The following is a 23,668-nucleotide window of genomic DNA, read 5'->3' as shown; positions in this document are numbered from 1 at the left end:
TCCTTGTTTTTCTTTTTACCCCTGGGTCATAGTAGGCACTTATTAAACATCTACCAATTAATTAATTGACAGGTATGATTTCATCCTTTGTCTTTGCGTCTATGAATATTTAACAAATGCCTGTCGATTGATTGCTAAACCCTGGTGATACAGAGAGAAAACCCAATAGTCCCAGATCTCTGTTGGTGCCAGAGGGGAAAGCAGGAGGCCCCCAAAACAGGAAAGGGCGGGGCTCTCCCATGGGGCTCCCCTCCTTATTCACTCACCTCATCGGCAGGGGTATTCCCCTTGAGTGGATTCCTCCCAGCTGAAGGAAGGGGATTACAGGGAGGGGCTGGGGCAACAGAAAATGAAAAAATGAGAAGGCTGGGCCCTTAGAGGCCATCTAAGGTCAGCTCCTTCTAGGTCTGGGTGAGGAAACTGAGGCACAGGTTGGGAAGTGTCTTGCCCAGGGTCACATGGCTACTAAGGATCAGAGATGGGACTGGAATTCAGGTCTTCCCGACTTTAAGGCCAGCACTCTCTCTACTAGATGGGTTTTGTTGGGGTTTTTCTGTGCAGGGGCAGGGGCAGGGGCAGGGGCAGGAGAGACTCCCGGTCTGATATGGAAAGGGATTATGTGCTCAGGGATTCCCAGAGCAGAGCCTAGCCAGGGAACAGCAGGGAGCATGAAGCCCTTTGTGAATCAGACCTGGAGGGGTGAGGGGCTTCTGATCCTGACTTTCAGTACGACCTGGCTGGGCTGGGGTGGGAGGGGGATGCGCCTGGGGTCCTGGATGAAATTGTCATTCTCACCATTGCAAGCCATGTCTGCTGTCCCCTGGAATACAGGAAGTAATGTTCAGGTCAGTTTCTGCCTGTCAGACCCTCCCTCCCTCTTGAAATAGGCAAAGTCCCAGACTCCAGCCTCCCTTCATGGGTACCCTGCAAGCTGCCCCACACATTCCATTTGTTTCCTCTGTTGACATATGGGTTCGAATTTTAAAAGCACACATATATGCACATATATATGAATACCTGGGCCGCAATAACAGTGCCTTTTTTGTGTATTATTGATGCCTTTTGTCTTTACAGCAATGTCATTTACAGAAATGCCCCACCCTGAGTCTTCCTTTGCGACAAAGAAAATAGTCCAGTAAAAGCAACACCAAGCTTAGAATTCCACACCTGTGTCTCCTCCTCTCCCCCCACCTCTCACTCCCCTCCCCATTCTCCAACCCTCGGGCTCATTCACTTTTTGTCAAACTCACACTCCGAGCTTCCTGGGGGACCGAAGTGGGCTTGTAGGCAGATCTATGAAAGCAAATTGGGGAATTAGGGTTAAGGGCCCCTGCATTAGAAGAAAGATCCCAGGGGATCTAGAACCCTTGGCTTTGGCATCTCTCTGCCACCCCCAACGCCTTCTCCCCTGGGAAGAAAAGGGCTGTTTCCAAGCCATCCTTATCCTCCTCCTACCAGAACCTGGAGGCTAATGCTGGGACTTTGGCTACTGACAGGTGAGTTTTCACCTCATCTGGAAGGACACCAGGGTTCTAGGTCAAGTTCTTGGCTCTATCCAAGCTAAGCCACTGAGGGTCTGCATTCCCCTGTACCTCTCCCTCCAACATTTCTAGCTTTCCCTTATTGTTGTCTTCCACCATTAGAATGTCAGCACCCTGAGGGCAGGGTCTGTCTTGCTTGCTTGTATTGGTATCTCTAGTGCCTAGCACATCGCCTGGCGGATAGAAAGTAAACACTTAAACACTTTCCCACTCATTCATTCATTCATTCATTCATTCATTCATTCATTCATTTTTTCACGGTAGCAAGGACCAAGGACATGAGCGATCATTCTGTCCTCTGGCCCCAGCCTTGGGTCATCTGAGATGGGAGTAAGCAGACAACTCACCTGGGGGTCACTGTTGGTCTTGGGATCATGGTTGGAGGTGGTGGGGCCTGGGAACCCAAGTCCTGGTCTAAAGGTGAAGGAAGAGCAAAGAAAGAGGTCTGGACTTGGCTCACATTAGATGGAGAAACCATTGGGGGATGGGGAGGGGCTAAGAACAGCACCCTGGGCCTGGCTTGACCTTCCCATCCATCCTAGTTGGGCCTGAGCAGTATGTGGAGGACAGGGTTATAGACCTGTAGCTGGAAGGAACTTTAATGTTCCTCTAGTCCAACATTTTCAAGTGAGAAAAGTGAAGCCCAGAGAAGAGAGTGAATGAAACAGCATTTACTAAGGGTTTTCCAGCTGCTAAGTGCTGGGGATACAAATGGCTAAGTGAGGCAGTCCCTGCTCCAAGGCAACAATACATAGAAGATAATGATGGCCAAGGAAATGACTTGTCCAGGATCATGCAAGTGTTAAGTAGCCAGGGTAGCATTCAAACCCAGCTCCTCCAACTCCCAAGCCAGCAAGCTTTCCTTTCACTGGTCTACATTTAGAGCTGGAAGGGGCCTCTCTCCTACCAAGCCTGACAAGATGTGGCCCTGTTCTCTAGGCCTTCTACCTGGTATGGCTTTCCATATTGGCAGAGAGAAAGGACAGCCCCTTCTCCCAAAGAAAAAGAGAGAGAGAGAAAGAGAGGGAGAGTGTGTGTGTGTGTGTGTGCATGCGTGTGTTTGTGCATGTGTGTGTGTGTGTGTGTGTGTGTGTGTGTGTGTAGGGAATGAAAGGGGATGGGCCACCAACAAGTCAGCAAGTCTGCAGGGAACTGGAACAAAGCGGGGAAGCCACCCCAAGAGACTTCCCGAAGGTCTGGAATGGGTTCTGGGAAGAGAGAGGCAGAGAGGTAGGGCTCACCTCGACTGGGTTCCAGGTAGATGGCTTCCTCGGAGTCATCTCCTCCAGCTAGATCCTAAAAAAGAGAAGTGTGAAAACAGAGGAGATGGGAGAGGAGAGGAAAAGGCCAAAGGCCCAGTTGTCCTAATCCCCACAGAAGAAGCACTGTGGTGACCAGGCCTAAGCAGCACAGCATTCTCCTATCTCAGGATATCTGTGACTTTACCTCTCTCCTCTCCACAGACACCCATTTGTGTCCTAAGATCATACATTTAGAGCTGGAATCAACTTTAGAGGTCATGGAGGCCAAACCCCTTATTTTACAGAAGAAGAAACTGAGAGGTGAGGTCACTGGCCCAGGGACACAGAACTAGGAAGTGTCTAAGGCCAGATTTGAACCCAGGTCTTCCTCAGTCCAAGTTCAGGGTTCTAACCATTGTGTCATGCTGTCTCTCTTAAGATATTTATGAGACAAAGCTTAGGGAGGGGAGGTAGCCATTTCACTAAGTCTCCTCCCTCCATTCTCCCTCAGGAAGGTCGGAGGGCTAAAGGCTGTACTGGGGATCTCTCCCAGGGAGGTTTCTGGAACATACTCCAGTGACCTCTAATGGGTTTCATGTGCCTGGGGCCCAATGGGCGTTGTCCCCTCCAGGGACTCATGGACTGCAGGATATCTGGGAGCCAGCTCTGGGGACGGTCACTCCCCAGGTCACCCCAGAGGATGAGTCCTTTTCCCCTGGGGACAGAAATCCAAATAACTCCTATATTCATGATGAAGCCCCTCCTTGTCCTACCTGGGCCCACCCTAGTGGGTAGGTGAACCTCTGCTAAGTCACCTTTTGCAGGGTGAACCTACGCTTTCTGTCCAGGGAGAGACTCAGGGCTGGGCTATGAGCCAGGATCACTTAGGTTTGAATCCTACTACAGGCTCCTGGTCAATTCCCTTTCCTTCTCTGGGTCTCCATTTTCTTCTCTGTAAAATGAGCCAGAGAAGGAAATGGCAAACCGCTCCAATATCTTGGCTGAGAAAACCCCAAATGGGGTCACAAAGAGTCAGACCCGACTGAAAAGGCTGATCAACAGCTACCCAAGCTATTGTTATTACAGGGAATGGCAGGAACCCGCCCTCATACACCATCTAGAGGCGTGCCAGGCCTTCTGGGTCTCTCCCTTTCAAATTCCCTTCTTAAAGTCCCAAAGTGTGGGAAGAGAAAAGGCCAAGATTACTCACTGTGCTCCCAGATGCCGTCGGATCTGTAAGGAAAAAAACAGATTCAGGTGCTACAGAAGAGAGGAGACATTGAATGAAGGAAGCAAGCTGGGTGTTTATCCCATTGGCCTGTGGGCTCCTTGAGGGCAGAGCCTCTAATCTCTTGGTAACCCCAGTGCAAGCCCCTCCACTTGGACCGTGGTGAGCACTTCAGACAAATGCTTGGTGTCTTGTTGGAGTTCTGGCTCACCCATAGACTCTGAACAGACACCCCCAAAGCAGATTTTAGATACTGTTCGGAGCAAATGCCCTTCATTGTAAAATAGGTTTCATTTCCCCCTTCTGGAGTGACAGCTTTGAAGGATAACACTGATTTATTTGAATTATGAGTTTGAATACATCTGTTAAAAACAGAACCAGTCCCTGGTAGAATCTCAGAGCTCTATGAGATGCTAGGGAGAAAAGGCAGGAAATTGCTGTGGAGGGGTCCCGACTCCCTTTGCATGGACCTAGGAAAGAGAGACTCCCTCTCTATGGTAAGGTGTTCCCTGTTCCTACTACAAACATCTTGTCTCAGTGACTTGTCTTGAGTCCTGAAGGCCTGGAGCTCAAGGCTCTGTTCTCCTGGGACAGGAACTGACTGCCTCGTTATGAAAGATTTTATCTGGGTGTACTCTTGGCTCTCATCACTGCGGCCATTTTCCCCCTAGCCCACGGGTCTCAGGGAAAGAGCTCTGGTTGGGAATCAACAGACCTGCATTTGAATCCCAGGTCTACCATGAATTGAGCTATAAGATGGTAGGCGCATCTAGATGGCACAGTGGGTAACAGTGAGGAACTTGGAGTCAGGAACACCTGAGTTCAAGTCCTCCCTCAGATACTTACTGGGCAAGTCACCTGCCCTTCTTCAGCATCAGTTTCTTCATTTGTAAAGTGGAGATGAGAAGAGTACCTACCACTAATAACGTCGTTGTAAATATCAAATGCAAGGATGGGTGGAGTGCTTGGCAAACCTTAAAGTGCTTTATGAATATACATACATATATATATATATATATAATATATATATATATATATAATATATATATATATATATATATATATATATATATATATATGTATGTATGTATATAGACTTTAGTTTCCTCATCTTTCAAATGGGAATAATACCAGGTACTCTACAAGCCACACAGGGTTGTAGCTGGGCAAATTGAAGGGACTGCTCTCTGTGAGGGGAGAGAGGGAGAGATATAAAGGGAATTCTAGGCAATGTAAAAATGAAGATATCAATAAAAATGTGTTTTTACAAACTGTCTAACAGAGTTGCCCAGGCCACTGAGAGATTAGGGACTTGCCCAGGTCACCCAGACAGGATGTGTCAGAAACAGGAACTGACCCTAGGTCTTCATGATTCTAAGGAACTAAGGGAGGCAGGGAGGGAAGGAGGAAAGAAGGAAGGGAGGGAGGTAGGAAGAAAGGGAGGGAGGGAGAAAGGAAGAAAGGAAGGGAGGGAGGGAAGAAGGAAGGAAGGGAGGTAGGGAGGAAGAAAGGGAGGGAGGGAGGGAAAAAGGAAGAAAGGGAGGGAGGGAGAAAGGAAGAAAGGGAGGGAGAAAGGAAGAAAGGGAGGGAGGGAGGGAAAAAGGAAGAAAGGGAGGGAGGGAGAAAGGAAGAAAGGAAGGGAGGGAAGAAGGAAGGAAGAGAGGAGGGAAGGAGGAAGGGAGGAAGGAAGCCTTCATTACATGCTTCCTCTGTGCCAGGCGCTGTGCTAAGCTCCCTGTTACTCAGCTATTTACTCTGGTTGTCATTCTCATATTCGATGCGGTTCTGATAGAAACAGTCCTCGGGCAGGATCTTTTATCATTTGGAGGACTTGCACAGGTGGATAAGATGATTGCTCTTTGCAATTGATTAAAATATTATTAGTATTTTAATCTCATTACCTTTTCCACCAAAGTGGTCTCCTCCACCCACAGCCTCCTGTAGGCTCAGGGCAGCCAGCAGCTGTGGGAAGAGAGCCTGAGTAAGAGAAGCAGGTAGGAACGGGGGAAGAGGAGCCAGAGGTGATGTCACTTATGGGGAAAAGGCAGAGACGACAGAGGAGGAGTTGGAGCTTGGCATCTGTGTGACAGACACAGCCGAGTCCTGGGAGACAAAAGCCAAAGTCTGCTTTTAGAACCAAAGGACCTGCATTCAAATCCTGCCCCTGACACCTATCACCTGTGTGACCCTGGACAAGTCACATGGCCTCCCTAGAGCTTGGTTTCCTCTACTGTAAAAATGAGGGAGTTGAAGGGATCTGGGATCCCTTCTAACTAGCTCCAGGATCCCCAGAAGTTCCTGGGAAAGGATCCCAAGGTCCTAGAGGCAAAGCTGGGAGGAACTTCAGAGCCCACTTTACCCAACCCCCAACCTTTTCTCTTTACAGATGAAGAAACTGAGGCCTAGGAGTGACTTGACCAAGGTCACATAGGTTGTAAATGATAGAGGTGGAATTTGAACCCAGGTCCTCTTACTCTGAATCCAGAATGGGAATTATTGAATTTATTTCTATTCCAAGGTACCCGCCTGGCTCTTCTATCCTCCTTCTGCCCTTTGCAGACCCTCCCAGGGGAATCTGCAGCTCTATGAGGGGAATAGTCCTATTGTATTGTTTCACTTTCCCTTTTGGTGTGTGTGTGTGTGTGTGTGTCTTCCTCTTCTAATCCAATATTCTGTAAAGAAGATTGCTTTAAAAAGCCATTATCCCATTCCATGGGCAAGAATATTGGTGGAGTCGAGGTGGGATGGCCTGGATGGGCTCTGGGTGACCTTTATTACAGAGGATGCTTCAGATGCCTGACTTCTTCATCATGCCAGGAGGATTGAAGCGGGGCCAGGACCCAGCCCAGGACCCAGCCCAGGGAGGGAGTGTGTGTGTGTGTGTGTGTGTGTGTGTGTGTGTGTGTGGCTCAGGGAAGGAACGATGGAGCAGAAGAAGTCAGGGATAGGGTGGGGGTGCCCAATGGTCAGAATGGATATCAAAACGAGGGGGTGATGGGACGAAGGAACACTGTCATGAGGGCTGGGGGACGAGGTAGTTAAAGAATCGGAGTGGAGGGAGGAAGGAAGCAGGGGAGATCTTTCTAGCAAGGACAACCACAGAAGGCTGCCATGTTGTTTTCTAGAGCTCTGGTTCTCTACTCCTCTTCCCACCTCCACCTTGGAGGCAGAGTCCTTCAAATGTAAATGTAGGGAAAACAGGCGGATGAGCCATTTCCTGGAGGTGAGGGGTTGGGGATGGGCATTCCAGGGGGAGGGGCAGAATCTAGGCTGCTCACCGCGGTGGGCTGGAGCATAGGCTTGAGAGGTCCAGGGGTGATGGATCGATCTGGAAAAGAGGACCGTGCCCCATGTGCTGGCCGGTAGCCACTCAGACCCCAAGCCCCCCCCCCGTTTGCCATTTCCTCTCTCTGCCCCCCTCCCCATGCTGTCGGATGCTTCCCTAGCTCTTCATGCCCCTCAAGCCCCTCCTGCTTTCCCTTCCTGCCTGATCCTGCTTCCTGAGAGCTGCATCACCATGACAACAGAAGGAGGCCAGCTCCCCCGCCCCCTGACTCCAGTCCCTCTGGGCAGCCAGATGCCAGGTCCTGTGAGCCTCTTCTTAGGCAGCTGAGAGAGCTCTGCTGCTGCTGCTGTCTCTCCAGAGCCCCCTCTGGCTCCCCTCTCCCCAAAACACACCAAGTTCATGGTTCCCCTGGATGACCTCAGTGATGGACGGGATAGAGGCAAGGTCGGGGAGGGGTCTGTGCCAGGGCCCTTGGTTATTGTCTAACAGTTTCCATGGTGATGCAGGGCTCCCCCTCGCCCTTGCCAACAACTCCCACCCCACCCCATTTCCTTGTTTCCAGCCTGGGGCTGACTCCCTGCTCTCCTCCCCCTCCCCACCCCCAGCAGCCTGAGGCTCCCTGGAGTGAGAGACAGTGAATGGCTCCTTCAGCTTAGTAGGAAGAGGGACCAAAGCCCCATCGGGATGCAGGAGCCCAGGGAGGGAGGGAAAGGAGGGATGGAGGCAGATAAAATCCCGAGGATCTGTTTCTGAGGCCTCCCCGCCACTGGCACGATGCTGTGTTAACCTTGCCCGTCCACCCCCCACCCCCACCCCATCAGTTCTCACCCACATAGAGCTGCTTCTTCTCCAGGGGGAGAGGACAGGCAGGGGCCATCTTGAGGGGCAGGGACTCACAAGGAGGAAGCTCATATTCTGCATCTCCATCATCTTCCTCCTCAGCATCCTTCAGGGGAGAGAGGGACCAATGAGAGACGGGGAGGACATGAGGCTGGAGGAGAGGGTGGGAGTCTAAGTGGGAGGAAGTAGAAAGAAGATGGGGGAGCAGACAAAGATGGCAGGGGCTGGGTAGAGGGAGCAAGAAGATGGGGGATGGCTGGAGCTGAGATCAGGACATGGCATGGGGGTGTGGCAAAGTACAGGATCTGAGCAACCTTACCCACTGGGGGTGGCAAAGTACAGGAATCAGAGCAACCTTACCCATTGGCTCAAAAGCCCAGGAGAACCAGAGGAAAACAAGATGAGAGCTTCCTCTTTCCAAGATGGGGAAACTGCAGGAAAAATCAGCTTCTTTCTATTACCTTCTCCCCCAACCCTGCCTAACTACAATCCCCTCAGCTCTGTAGGCCTGGGTCCTTTGCCTTGGAACATCATGACATACTGTGTGTTTCCTCCATCAATTATTCAATCTAGTGGCATTTATAAAATGTTTGCTATGTGTTAAACACCGAGCAAAGCATGGAACCGCAAAGAAAAGGCAAAAACAGACTGCTGTCTCTACAGGGGCTTTCAATGTCTTAACCCAAAGGCATGACTAATGAATGATGGGAAGTTTTTAAGATATCCCGGCAATGCCAGAGAGAAAGAGACTGGAGTGGGGCTGCTTTCTAGCACCCTTTGAGAGGTCTGCCTACTCTCTAAGACAGGACTTCCCAGTGCTGGTGTTGGGCAGCCCAGGACCTAGGGAGCCCAAATGAGGAGGAAAGGCCTTCTAGTTTAGGGGGGCCTTATCTCCCCATGCAGGCATAGGTTCATAGATTCAGAGGTGGAAGTGACTTTAGATCCTATCAAGCCTTCCTCATAACACATCTGAGGACCCTGAAACACAGAGAGAGGTTAAGTCATTTGCTCCTATGAGTCTGAGGCAGGATTTGAACTCAGATCTTCCAGCCCAGAAATTTAGCCACTTCTCACCTGGATGTTTCTCTCCTCTCCGGTGCTTACCCAGTGATCTGGGGGGTGGCAACGGAGGCAGAGACCTGCAAGCAGATGCTAATTAGTTCCTCCCAAGGAGGCCCCAAGTTACCAGGCTGAGGGAGGGCTCAGACTGAAAAGCTCAAGCCTCCAGGGACAGAGATGGGCCACTGCAAAGTCACAAACAGGTTCCCTATAGGATGGTGGATTCACATGGAAAGTAAGAGGGGAATAAGGGTAGAGAAAAAGTGGGGGATGGAAACTAATAGCATTAGTTCTGCTTTGGCCCTTGCCAGGGGGCTTATGGGAAGGGATGGGCTGGGGAGAAGAAGAGGGGAGAAGGAAGGAATAAGACAGGACATTACTCACTGGGTCTTGTTTCCACTGGGTTTGTCCTGCAAAGAACACAGGGAGGAGGGTGGCAGAGGGCATGGGTGCCCTGGCTCCCCTCCACCCTTCCCAGGAGTCTGAAGGCCTGGCCTCAGGCTTGGAGCTGTCCCAGGGAAGAAACATCTTACCATGTAGGGGAGCTGAGGATCGAGTGACTCCCCAGGGCTCCAGCCCTGGTCTTTTCAGAGGAGGCAGGACCAGGGGAACAGGCACCCTATTGTTCCCGAGATTTGCATCTCTCCAAGCCACAGGTGAAGGAATCCTAGCACCAGGAAGGCCAGTGGACCTCAGCTCCCCACCCTGCTCCCTGCCCCCAGCACCCCTCCCTCCCTCTTCCTCTCTCAGAAAGGTGTGGCTAGCACCCCAGAACTGTATTTGGTCTGGCTCCTGATCCAGCCTGACCTCGGGGGTCCTGCTGCTCACCCCACAAATCCAACCCACAGTCCTGTCCAGCGCTGGGGGCACCTCATCTGGACTATTTCAATATTCCCTCCCGGCCTCCAGTCTCTTCCTGCTCCAACTCGTTCTCCATTTGGCTGCCACAGGGACATCCCTAAAGCACAGATCGGACCATATCACCCTCTCTCCTCCCTCCCCAGCTCCATAAACACCAGTGACTCCCCATTCCCTCCAGCATCATTTAAAGCCATTTATGATCCAGATCCTTCTTCCTTCTCCAGTCTTCTTCCATCCTGGCCTGTGTGCTTTTGTACACAAATCTCCATCTCTCACCTCTTCTTTACATCAGATCCTTAGTTTCCTTGCCTTCAAGACCTCAAATCTCACCTTCTGCAGGCGGTATTTCTGAGTCCTACCAGCAGCTGGCTAAACTGACCATCCATCTAGCTGTGTATACAGCTCATAGATGCCTAGTTCTTTACATGTTTAGAATGAGCTATTTGAGAGCAGGAATTGATTGGGCCTTTCTCTGTGTCCTCACTCAGTGCCTGGAAGATACTAGGCAATTAATAAATGCTTGCTCATTGATTGACTGACAGAAAGTAGCCCTGCTGCATTCCAGCTCTCATTTCTTCTTCCTGACGAGGAAAGTTGGAACCAACTTGGAAAGAGGAGATAAGATGTATTAAGGTTGGGAGCAAATTATTAAGTTACCCCTCAAGGATCAAAAGATGGTCTGGAAAAGGTGGTAAAGGCTCTGCTCTGGCACAAGGGGATTTCCCCTGACATTTTTATTTAAACATTTTTCATTTGTTAAGTCATTTCTCAGTCATGTACAACTCCCTGTGACCCCATTTGGGGTTTTCTTGGATGCGGAGGTGGTTTGCCATTTCCTTTTCTAGTTCATTTAACAGATGAGGAAACTGAGACAAACAAGGTTAAGTGACTTGTCTGAGGTTGGATTTTGAACTCAGGAAGATGAGGCTTCCTAACTCCAGGCCCAGCACCCTATCCACTGAGCTGCCAGGCTGCTCCTTTTTTTATTTAAAATTATTTCATTTTAACATAAAAAGAGTTTCAGTTAAAAGATGGTTTTAAAAGAAGGGTTTTCTGAAGCAAAATGGATAATTTTGATTACATTAAATTGAAAAGTTTTTGCACAAACAAAGCCAATGCAACTAATATTAGAAGGAAGGTAGAAAATTGGGAAAGAATTTTTACAACCAGTCTCTCTGATAAAGGCCTCATTTCTAAAATATATGGAGAACTAAGGCAAATTTATAAGAACACAAGCCATTCCCTAATTGATAAATGGTCAAAGGATATGAACAGACAGTTCTCAGATGAAAAGATTAAAGCCATCTATAGTCATATGAAAAAATGCTCTAAATCAATATTGATTAGAGAAATGCAAATCAAAACAACTCTGAGGTACCACATCACACCTATCAGATTGGCCAACATGACAAAACAGGAAAATGATAAATGTTGGAGAGGATGTGGGAAAATTGGAATGCTAATACATTGTTGGTGGAGTTGTGAAATGATCCAACCATTTTGGAGAACAATTTGGAACTATGCCCAAAGGGCTACAAAAATGTGCATACCCTTTGACCCAGCAATAGCACTTCTAGGGCTGTATCCCAAAGAGATCAAACAAATGGGAAAAGAACCCACATGTACAAAATCATTCATAGCAGCTCTTTTTGTGGTGGCAAAGAATTGGAAATTGAGAGGATGCCCATCAATTGGGGAATGGCTGAGCAAGTTGTGGTATATGAATGTAATGGAATACTATTGTGCTATAAGAAATGATGAATAGGCTGACTTCAGAAAAACCTGGAAAGACTTATATGATCTGATGCTGAGTGAAGTGAGCAGAACCAAGAGGACTTTGTACACAATAACAGCCACATTATGCAATGACTAAGATTGTTAAACTGAACCCTTCTCAGCATTATGAGGATCTAAGACATCTACAGAGGCCTCGGGATGGAAAATGCTATCCACATCCAAAGAAAGAACTATGGAAGTCGAATCGCTATCACTTATTTTTACCTTCTGTTGAATTTTGTTTCATCTTTCTGATGGTTCCTCCTATTGGTTTTAATTTTTACTTACAACTTTACTAATGTGAAAATATGTTTAATGGGTATGTAAATGTAAAGCCTATATCAGATTGTGTGCCATCTTGGGGAGGGTGGGGGGAGATGAAGGGGGAGAAAAATTTTCAACTCAAAAGCATATGGAAGTGATTGTTGATGAATCAAAATAAATTAATAAAATTTTAAAAAAATAAAAATAAAAAAGGGTTTTCTGGCTGCTCAGGCTGGGAACATTTCCCAAAATGTGTCTGATAAATGTCATTGCTTTCAGAAAATCTTAATTAAAGGCATACTTTCTGAAAGTAAGATACATGATGTGCAAGGTTTATTTATCAATAAACATTTATTAAGAGATTATCATATGCCAGGCTCTACGCTAAGTTCTGGAGACACAAATGTGCACCATATGTGAAACTGTCCCTGCCCTCAAGGAGCTTCTATTCTATTCCTTATTTTATATGTTTATTTGCTTGTCTTTGTTCACTAATTAGAATGTATGGCATAATAGGAAGATCCAGAAGACCTGGGAGGGAGTGTGGGACACAATGGATAGAGTGCCAGACTCTATTTGGGAAGGCTTGGATTCAAACCTTGCCTCTGACAATTACCAGCTGGGTAGCTATGGCCAAGTCATAACTTCTCTGAACCTTTGACCCTCTTTAAGGCTTGTCTATCAAGTTGGAGATAGACCAAGTCCTTGGATTATAGATTTGGAGCTGGAAGGGTCATTATAGGGCATGGAGTGCAATCCTCCACATTTTGTAAGAATCGAGGCCCAGAGTGGTTAAGTGATTTACCCAGGGGCACACAGGTGGGAAGAGCCTCAGATAGAACCAAGAGTTTTTTAGCCAACTCTAGCACACTGATCATTTCACTGTACCAGATCTGCCCACACCAAGAAAGTCCTAGAAATGTTGACTTGTTTATTGATAATCATCAATGGGTGTGTGTGTGTGTATAACGTCTCTCCCAGATATCTCTACCTATGTGGACTTCTGGAACTCATCATGTCCAAAAGACAATTTATTTAGATTTACCCCCAAATCCACCTCTCTTTCAAACCATTCCTGGCACCATTTCCCACCTCCAGACTTTTGTACAAGCTGTTACCCATTAGTGGAATGTACTCCCATTTCATCTCTGCCTCAAAGAATCCCTAGTTTCCTTCAAGGCACATCTTCAGTTCCACCTCCTACGTGAGACCTTTCCCAATCTTCCCCTCCCCTTAGTTACAAGCACTGATCCTTCTTAAAATTATTTTCTAGGTACAGATTGTACTCTTCCTTTACCAGTTAGACTGGAAGGCATTAGGGGCCAGGAAATGTCTTTTTTTCCTTTTTATTCCCCTTTTCCATCAGTGACTTGCACGTAGTAGGCACTTTATAAAGATGCTCATTGAATTAATCTCTACATGTTCGGCCTCATGGCTGGCAAAGGCCTTGACTGGGTCAACATGCATCTTCCATCTGGCCTCTACCATGGCAAATTCAGGCCCTCTTTAATTTGATCAGGTTCCCTAGGGGCAATCAGGCTCAGGGAAAATGATTCCCGATAACCAGTCACAAGAGACTAATTTGTTAGTCAGTTTATTTCTTTATAATGGGAGGGCTCTCTGGCCAGATAAGCAATATTAGCCTTGAGAAAGCCCAGGTTCCCCTTTCCTGGTGGGTGAGTTCTCAGATCAGAGATCAGGAGCCCGCCTGGTGAGTGGAGGGCTGAGTCAAGAGAGCTGGGATGCAGGATTCCTAAGGGGGAATAGGAAGAGTCTGTCCAGCTCTGGCTGGCTGACAAATGGCTCCTGTTTTTTCTAGCCCTTAAATAGTGTAGACCCTTCCCCTTCTATTTTTGTGCTACCTTGACCTTCAATGTACCCCTCTCCTCCCTCCTTTTTTTAAAAGATTTTATCCATTTTAGATGGTTTTCTTCTTGATTCAGGTACAAATCCCCTTAGTAACCCAGCCCCCTCTTACCTTTCCAGTCTTCTTACACCTTAGCCCCTGCCATGTACTCTTTGATGCAGGGACATTGACCTCTGGGCTGTTCCAAGAACGAGACCTCTGTGTCTCAGCTCCTCATAGCTGTCCCCCTTACCTGGAATGCTTTTCTTCCTCCCCTCCCTCTACTGACCTCCAGGTTTCCTTTGAGTTCCAAGCCAAATCCCACCTTGTCTGGAAGCCTTCCCTAATCCCTCTTCATTCCAGTGCCCTCCCTCTGTTAATTATTTCCTATTGATCCTGTACAGAGCTTGCTTTGCATATATTTGCTTGTTGTGTCCCCAAATTATATAATAATTGTATTATGTCATATCATATATCACATCATATCATATTATATTAATCTCCTTGTTGGCAGGGGTTGTCATTTGCCCCTTTTCTGTTTCCCCAAAGCTTAGCACAGTGCCTGACACATAGCGGACACTTAATAAATATTGATTGATTGATTGATCCAGGGATATTCTAGTCTTCCTGATTCAGCTTGAGGGACTCCAGTTTTATCAACAGTCAACCATCTTACTGGGGGAGGAGTCCTTTGTAGCCCACTGGTTTCATCCATTTCTTTTTTGACTCCGATTGGAAGTTCTTTGAGGACAGGGCCTGGCTTAGTTTTTTTTGTTTTGTTTTTACCTTTGTATCCTAAGGATGAATGGACATGTTTTTAAATTTCTTTGTTGTTCTTAGTTGTGTCCTACTCTTCATGACCCCGTTTGGGGTTTTCTTGGCAAAGATACTGGAGTGGTTTGCCATTTCCTTCTCCGGCTCATTTTACAGAGGAGGAAACTGAGGCAAACAGGGTGAGGTGACTTGCCCAAGGTCACATAGCTAGTGGCAGAGGCTGATTTGAGCTAATGAAGGTGAGTCTTCCAGATTCCAAGCCCAGTGCTCCATCCACTGCACCGCCTAGATGCTCCAGAATGAATATTTACTGATCTTAATGTGACCGTCTTAGATTCTAGACTGTGTTCTCCGTATGGGAGCTCCCTAAGCAGTGGCTAGTTGGTGCATTGGCTGGAGTGCTGGACATGGACGCTTAGTTAAGTCACTCACCCCTTTTCAGGCTCAGTTTCCTCATCTGTAAAATGGGCACCTACCTTCCAGGGTTATTGAGAAGATCAAGCAATATAATATTTGTAAAGCACTTAGGGTACCTGGCACATAGTAGGCGCTTAATAAATGCTTATTCCCTCCTGCCAAGCACTAAACACCAAGTAATGGAACAAGAGGAGTAAGAAGAGTGCTTTACACAACCTTAGGAAAGGGATTCTGGGCTCTGACAGGCGGGGGCCTTTCTCCTTATCCTGCCCAGAGCCAAGGAACCAAACTTGTCCCCACCCCCACCCATAGGCACCCTGCCTGCGTTATTCCCCCCCCCCACTGGAGAAAGTAAGCTCCTTGAGGACAGGAGCTTGCCTGAGTGCCCAGGCTGAGAACAGCACCCTGCACCTGCCAGCCACCTGGATGCTTTTTCATCCTTCACATACAGCTCAGGGATTCCAGCACTTCTTAGGAGGCATTACACGAACGGAAGATTAATAATAATAATACATCTCACTTATCTACTATCGCCTTGTTTGCCCAGCCCTGGAGCAGCATTGGGATAGATAGCACCCTTCCCAGTGTTCAAGGTTTTCAAAAGATCAGTTGAGTTCAACAAATATTTATTTTTAAAAATTATTATAAAATTAGCAAAACTATAAGATAAGAAATAAAATTCCACAAATACAAGAGTGAAACAAATTAAATAAAGAAAAAGAAACTGGTAAAAGGAAGGGAAGATCAGAGCAGCAGAGGAGAGACTGGACCAGCTCTGAAAAATCCAATCAGTTGGTGAGATGGAGAAGACAATTCTCTCCCAATGGGCTTCCTTGGCCTTCCTTGGCCTCCCACTGATGGGGCTGGATACCTTTCTCCTTTCCACCACTGGGGGTGTGAGTAGTGTTCAGGAGGGCACTCCTGTCACCCTCGGGATTTGGGAAGGAAAGCAGGAGGAATTTGGGGAGATGGTTGGAAGTAGAGCGCTTTATGTGATCACAGAACATTGGAGGGGTTCTTGGGTTCTGGTAGGGTAGAGGGTGGGAGAGTCATTGGGAAAGGAGTATGGGTGGCGGGGCTCAAGTCATCGATTTCATATTTCGGGTATTATTCCATGTCATCTCATAACTTAAAATTCCTTAGCACTTTTCCTTGCTGTTTTAGGGGTGGGTGGAGAACAAGCAAGACTGTGCTGGCAAACATTTAACAACTGGCTCTCTGAAAAAAAAGCACGATACACTTTTAAGTTTAATTTTCATTATTTGACATTCACCATCAGTTTCTTTTTCTTTTCTTTTCTTTTTTTTTGTTGAGATTTTTTGTTTTGTTTTTTGCTAGGCAATGGGGTTAAGTGACTTGCCCAGGGTCACACAGCTAGGAAGTGTCAAGTGTCTGAGGTCAAATTTGAACTCAGGTCCTCCTGACTAAAGGGCCTGTGCTCTATCCACTGTGCCACCTAGCTGCCCCTCCATCAATTTCTTAATTTCTGAACAATCAATGGAAAATACATTAATCCCTGACTTGGAGTATTTATAGATTTACCAAAGTGTAAAATGCTCCCATTCAAGATTAAACAATGAGCTCTAGCCAGCTGGGGTCACCTTAGGATTTGTGGGCTGAACATCCTCTGGTGATCTGAGGAGATGCTACAGCCTTGTATTACAGGTGCACCAAAGAACAGGCACGGGGGAGGGCCAGGAGAGTGCCACCTGGTGGACATCTCAGACACTGCACTCCTTCATTGGCTAGTTAATATGGTGACTGTGCTTTTCTGTAGGCTTGAGGAAGACAGTAAGGAAGACATGGCCTCATCTGCAGCCCACTGATGCAGGGCCCAAGTGTCGTATGATGTGCAGACAAAACATGGCATGGATGCAAGGTAATCCGAGGAAGGTGAGAGGGAAACAATCTAGACGAAGGATTTCCATGGAGGAAGTTTGTCTCTGGTTGAACCTGAAGGCAGACAATGGTTCTGAGACGCAGAGCTGTAGGGAGAGTACAAGGGCATATCGATCTCACTGCCCACTCCTCCTCTGAATCCTCACGGGACTTACCACTGCTTGCTACCCTGAGTCAATGTTCACTCTTTCATTTCATCCATCTCTGTCTCAGGGTCTTTATTCTTCCCCTCCTTGCCATTTGCCTATGCAAAACCCTTGACACAGAGAGAGCTACTGGGCAGGCAGAGAAGCCTAAGTGATGGAAAAATTGTGCCTTCTTTGTGTTTGATCTGGGCACCTCCCAGGTCCCCAGTGTCCTAGGGAAAGGTCAGTAACAGGGAGGAGCACAAAGTATGCCTGTGTCTGTGACGACATGACCCATTCCTTGCTGTTGGGGGAAAATGATCTGCCTTGTGACTAGAGGAACGTGATAATTTAAAATTTGTAAGCTTAGGGCTAAGCCCCATCCATTTTCCTGAGAAGGCATGAGCCAGCCTGCCAATGACTCATTGTCTGGAGACCCTGGGGATGTGGGTGGAGCCCTCGACTAGGTCCCCAGGGCAAAGTAGGAAATATTCACCAACAATCCTATTTTTCAAGCTTTCCAGGTCAAGTGGCCTGAGAACCAAAGCTTGCCAGAAGTTTGCAGGCTTAATGGGAGGTTCAAGACAGGGCACCCATTAGATACCAGAAATGAAAGGAAATCTATCTGGGCCAAAACTCTTCCTGATTATCTTCCCATATCCTGAAGGTGACAGCAGAAAGTCCTGAATCACTTGTCAAAGTATATTTTTAAAATTTCCTTTTTTAGTTTCTCTAGAAATATTAAGAAATAGTATTTCTGAAGCTTTAAAACCCTTTCCAGACTTTTCCCTTTGGAAAGTGGAAAGAATGACAGTCAGAGTCACCCCTTGAAACAGAGTAAGGACGATAACAAATTTAACTCTGGTCTAGGTGAGATGATTGCTTCCCCACCTGAGGACACCTCTTTTGAACTTCAAAGCTAAGATATTGGTCACTGGAAGGAACTCTCATTCATTCATTCATTCATTCATTTATTTGTTTGTTTATTCATTCATTCATTCATTCATTTATTTATTTTTAGTTTCAACATTCACTTCTATAAGATTTTGAGTTCTAAATTTTCCTCCCTCCCTCCCTGCCCCCCTCCCCAAGATGGCATGCAATCTGATATAGGCTATCCATGTACAATCATATTAAACATGTTTCCACATTAATCATATTGGGAAAGAAGAACCAGAACAAAAGGGAAAAACCATGAGAAAGAAAAAAATTTTTTAAAAAAGAGAAAATAGCATGCTTCAATCTGCATTTAGACTCCATAGTTCTTTCTCTGGATGTGTATAGCATTTTCCATCATGAGTCTTTTGAAATTGTCTTGATCATTGCGTTGTTGAGAAGAGCTAAGTCTATCAAAGTTAGTCATCACCTAATGTTGCTGTTACCGTGTACAAGGTTCTCCTGGTTCTGCTCACTTCACTCAGCATCAGTTCATGCAGTTCTTTCCAGGCTCTTCTGAAGTCTGCCTGATCATCATTTTTTATGGAACAATAACATTCCATTACATTCGTGCACCACAGCTTGTTCAGCCGTTCCCCAATTGATGGGCAGTTGGAAGGCACTCTTGAGGAGAAGATCCAGGGAGGAACCATTGAGTGGAACCATTCTAGAACGGAACTCAAAATGGTATTTTAACATTTTATGATCCTTTCCTTGTTTAAGATTCCTAGAAGTGCTACCTGAAATTTTGCTGGAGGTAGAGAGTCATACTGGAAGGTGGGGACCTTGTCAACTTGAATTTTACTCTCTCTAAGTTAGAAATGGCATGGAGATTAGTGATAAGTTCAATAAAATTGTTTCTGGCATGCTTGAGCCTAAAATTGCCAAGTACATTATTAGTATTAAAATTTTTTTTCTTTACCACTTGTACCCATGGATCATGGAAAGGATTACAGGAAGAGGTACCCAGCCCCCATCTCTTGGGAAGTGAGAAAGCAAGGGAAGCCCATTGGGACAGAATTGTCTTCTCCTCCATCTCACCAACTCATGGGATTTCTAAGAGCTGATCCAGTCTCTCCTCACCACACACTCAGGGGAGCACAATCTTAGGCCTTTCTCCTCTGATCCCTATCACTGGCAGACCGAGTCTCAGGCCACAGCAGCCTGGCACTGCCAATCTCCAAGTCTCAGCCCATTTGCCATGGAGCTCACATGGCAGGCAGGACAAAGAAAGGAAAATGAACTCCCCTCCTGTACATTCCACCCGCACCCTGCCATGTGACTCCTTGCCCATTGGGAGAACAGGCTTGGGGCTGGATAACTTTCCTGTGCCAAGTTCTTACAGCTATGAAATGATGCTGCAGAAACAGCTGCTACATTTCTTAGTCTGGGTCTCTGTTTCTTCCCAATAGAACGTACAATGTGAGCTCCTGGAGGACAAGGGGCTGTCACTATTTTCTGCCTTTGTGTCCCAGGCTCTAGCACACAGTAGGTGTTTAAGAAATGCCTGACAAATTGATTTGAAGGCTTTATCTTCTCCCCTGCCCCAACCCTACCCACAGGAGAATGTAAGCCCCTTGAAGGCAGGGATTGGTTCTCCTTGGCTTTCGTACATTTGAGTTCTTGCTTAGTGCCCTGTACCTTTCAGAAAGCAGGCAGCTGATGAATGTTTAATTGAATTGAATTGTCTAGAATTGTGTACTGACCAACTGGCAAGATTAAGGTCAGACTCAACCTCATTTCTGTTTCTGCGCCTCACTTTCTCCGTCAGTGACACCAAAGGCCTGGTACTTTCAACAGAACCCAGGCAACTCTTCCTTGTGTAGAACACCAACTTTGGGCTCATTCTTTTAATTTAGGGTCGGGTCCCCAAAGCTCATTTACTTCTCCCCTCAGGGCTCTAGTGGGGTAACCTTTAGAAGTTGCAGGGTTGTTTACCGCTGTTGCTGATGAGACCTTATCTCCCCAATATAAATTTTGACCAGCTGATCTGTCCTCCACATCAGTTCACCAATTAATATCAATTAGCTTTTACAAAGAGATACTTATGGAAAAGATACAGCAAGGACTAAAACATACAAATCTCTGAACAGAGAGCCCCCTCTCCTTCATCACCTTCATCACCTTCATCCCCGGGGAGAGCGGACTCAATGTTACAATGACTAACATTCTCCTTAACAAGGACACTTCCGGGTGGGGCACTACTGAAGAACAAGGCAAGGTGCCACCTTGCTTGCAGGACAGTGTATCTCACCTGCTGCGCCAACCCTCAAGCAGGTCATGCCTCCTGGCTGGCTTGCCACTGGCCTCAGCTGCCGTGACCATAGCAAGATTCTTATGGATTCTAGTTGCTGGACCTCTGGTAGCTCTTCCAACCTTTTGAAGATCACAAGGTCATAACCTGTCATGTAATAAACATTTATAAGCAAATAGGTATTTATATTTATGTTATAACAACAGTTCAGTCATTTTCAGTCCTGTCCAACTCCTCATGACTCCTTTCGGGTTTTCTTGGCAGAGATCCTAGAGCAGTTTGCCATCTCCTTCTCCAGCTTATTTTATAGATGAGGAACAGAGGCAAACAGGATGAAGTGACTTACCCAGGGTCACTCAGCTAGTAAGCGATTGAAGCCATATTTGAACTCAGATTTGACTCCAGGCCTGGCACCTAGCTGTCTCAAGGATTTATATAGTGCCAGGTACTCTGCTAAGCACTTCACAAGTATTATTTTATCCTTACAACAACCCCACGAGCCAGGTTTGGCTAAGTGATTTGCCTATGGTCACATAGCTAGTAAGTGTCCAAGGCTGGGTTGGACCTTAGGTCTCCTTGACTTCATGGTGGGTGATCTATCCACAGTGCCACTTAGCTGCCTCTAGGCACTGTGCTAAGCAGCAAAAGAAAGTCTCTACCCTCAAGGGGGCTCACAGTCTAATGGGGGAGACAATGTGCAAACAAGATACAGGTATGCTGGATAAATCAGAGATAATCAGTGGAGAGAAGGTGGGTCCACTCTTATTTCTGATATTCGTTCAGCTGGGGTCAAAAAAGAATAAGCATAAAAGAGAATGAAAAGCAGCAGAATCATGCATTCATGGCCATGTGGCAGGTGAAAGAAAGAGAGAGAGAGAGAGAGAGAGACAGAGAGAGACAGAGAGAAAGAGAGCCTGAGGTCCCTTTTCCCAACTGGAGGCCCCTATTCCTTCCTCCTCACTAGAAAGCCACCAGGACGGGGGTGGGGGTGGGGGGCGGGGTAGGAAGAGGAGAGAGAGAAAGAGAGCTCACTTTTCTGTTCAAGCAGCACGTGTTCTAAAGCAGGGAAAAGGTCTCTCTATTCCACACTCTCAGAAGTGGCTTGTCAAGAATGACACCAGGCAGAGCGTATTGTGCATGCTCTAAGGACTGGGCTCTCATTGGCCAGTCTTCCCATTCTGCTTGTTTATGCTTTCAACACACATTAATTATTTACCTTGCAATAGCACTAGCACGCACAAAGTAAGGTAGGTCGCATAGCCTGCCCTTGAGGGTCTTACAGATGTATTGGAAGAGAGAAGATAAATGGAAAATGAAACATTTAAATACAGTCAATCCTCAACTTTGGGGGGAACGTCCCTCGGAAAATGGCATGAGAGTAAAAAATGCAAATGTTGATACGTTGAATCTGTGAGAAATAGGGGCTAGGTTCCTGCAGCACCCCCAAACTGTAATCTTTTGCTAGTTGTTGCGGGAAATAGACTTTCTTGCGAACAATTCTTTACAACAAAACATTATTTCTCATAATACATACTTTTCCCTACACAATAACCATGAAATAACCTATAAAATGCAGTACACGAAATAAAATTGGTAACACACAAAACATATTTTCTTGCTAATCATTCCCTAGAATTCTGTGATCTTGTGTGCTAATATCTCAATTTTAGAAAACCACATTGATTTCAGACAATAGTTATTTATAATGTATGACATCTATGGTACCATAAATATTGTACAACAAATAAAATTCTTAAAACAAAAACATTTTTAATCTGAATTTTACCTTCCATGTGTCAGATGGTGGTATGGGGGCATTGTACTATATACTATACTGCTGTGAACCTCCACCTTGGCTGCCCTCTGAAAACCAAAGGAGAGACTGCTGGGACTTCAGTCACTGCTGTCAGAAGTGGAGCCTGGCAAGGTCTTGACATCACCTCTGACAACTCTGTCCTTCATGACTGGCGGAAGGTGTTGAAGACAGAGAGGGACCCACCAGCTTGAAATAATCCCTCAGGGCGTCTGCTTCCTGAGTTGTTTGAGATCCTTAAGGGTCTCAGAGTGCAGGAGCATAGCAGAGATGAGTCGATGTGAGCCTTGAGGCTGCCATCGATGTCTCTAGCCAGCCAATTATGCCAAGCCGCCCGTCAGTCTTGGAAGCCATGAGTGGTGCAATCTTTCAAGTTTGCTCGTTGTCAGTGTCTTTTCTGTCCTAAAGACCTTCCTGAGCCATGGTGGCTAACTCCTCATTCATCAGCTCCTGGGGTTGCTCCTGCAGAATGTCAGAGACATCTCGAGACATCTCACTCTTCCATATCCTCAAATGCTTTTGCCTCTGATGGTGTGTGCTAGATGCATGATTGCCTCAACATTCCACCTCACTGTTTCTTCAATACCTTTGACGCCTTCAAAATCCAGGATTCAAGCAAGCCACACTTTTTTCCAGCAGTGTTCAAGATGGCCTGTTAAACACCTCCATAGGCTGCAATAATGCAGTCGGTGACTGGAAGCACAGTGACAGGTTTCCAGAAATCCATCATGGTGGTTTCCAGCTTTGCTTCCAAGGAGTTGCAAGTATAGCGGTAGATTTTCCACTTGAAGGTTTTTATGATTCTTTGATCCATAGGCTGGATCAAAGGTGTGGTGTTGGGTGACATAAAAACAATGTCTATGTTTTCATGGGCATTTTCAGCTGCTCGCAAATATGAAGTGGTGCTTCATCGAATATTAGAAGAACCTTGAATGCAAAGCTTTGGAATGAAGTGACTGTTGAACCCGTCCCAAAAGATCTCTTCAGTCATCTATGCTTTTCTGTTCCAGCTGCTATGTGCCAACGTTCTAGCATTTTTTTCCCTTTCAAAACCCTGGGATCTGGGCTCAGTAGATCATCGGTGGCTTATGCTTGAGGTCTCCAGGGGCACACAACAGTAGGGCCAAATGATTTTTTAAAACCCGGAACCCAGGCTGTTAGATGGCGGCTTTTGTTACATATGTTCCCTTTCCTACCTGTTTTCATAAGCAGACCAATCTCACAGGCAATAAACATTTGTTCTGGTAGGTAACCTTTTTTTCTCAATCGTCGTATTCAACGTGTTCTGAAACTCGGCAGCAGCCACAGCATCAACAGAACCAGCTTCACTACAAAGTTTCACATTTTTTAAACCATACCATAACTTCAAATAGTAACCCAGCCTTGGCTAGCTGCAAAAGGCTTCACATTTTCTGGGCCCTTTGTTACACGTCTACAAATTTGTTGGGGCTTCAAGCGCGTGGTTAGTCGATTGGTTTTGATCCTTTCACCATCTCATTTACCCACAA

General features: G+C 46.5%; 1 protein-coding gene across 1 annotated transcript in view; it reads right to left on the bottom strand.

Annotated features, from left to right (window-relative positions):
* SH2D6 (SH2 domain containing 6) overlaps positions 1-23,668 on the bottom strand; it is a 45,617-nt gene that overhangs the window by 5,343 nt on the left and 16,606 nt on the right. The window contains exons 2-13 of the mRNA XM_078149112.1: positions 9,580-9,605; positions 9,211-9,248; positions 8,497-8,567; positions 8,125-8,242; positions 7,289-7,338; positions 5,912-5,972; positions 3,993-4,015; positions 2,783-2,837; positions 1,889-1,955; positions 1,251-1,293; positions 796-820; positions 267-334 (exon numbers count right to left, since the gene is read on the bottom strand). Of these exons, the coding sequence (XP_078005238.1) occupies positions 267-334; positions 796-820; positions 1,251-1,293; positions 1,889-1,955; positions 2,783-2,837; positions 3,993-4,015; positions 5,912-5,972; positions 7,289-7,338; positions 8,125-8,242; positions 8,497-8,567; positions 9,211-9,248; positions 9,580-9,605 (645 nt within the window). The remainder of the gene's footprint in view (positions 1-266; positions 335-795; positions 821-1,250; positions 1,294-1,888; positions 1,956-2,782; positions 2,838-3,992; positions 4,016-5,911; positions 5,973-7,288; positions 7,339-8,124; positions 8,243-8,496; positions 8,568-9,210; positions 9,249-9,579; positions 9,606-23,668) is intronic.

Source organism: Phascolarctos cinereus, unplaced genomic scaffold, assembly GCF_003287225.1.
Source record: "Phascolarctos cinereus isolate Bilbo 61053 unplaced genomic scaffold, phaCin_HiC Scaffold_2;HRSCAF=192, whole genome shotgun sequence".
In the NCBI taxonomy this organism is placed as follows: Eukaryota; Metazoa; Chordata; class Mammalia; order Diprotodontia; family Phascolarctidae; genus Phascolarctos; species Phascolarctos cinereus.
This window is presented reverse-complemented; position numbering and strand designations above follow the sequence as displayed.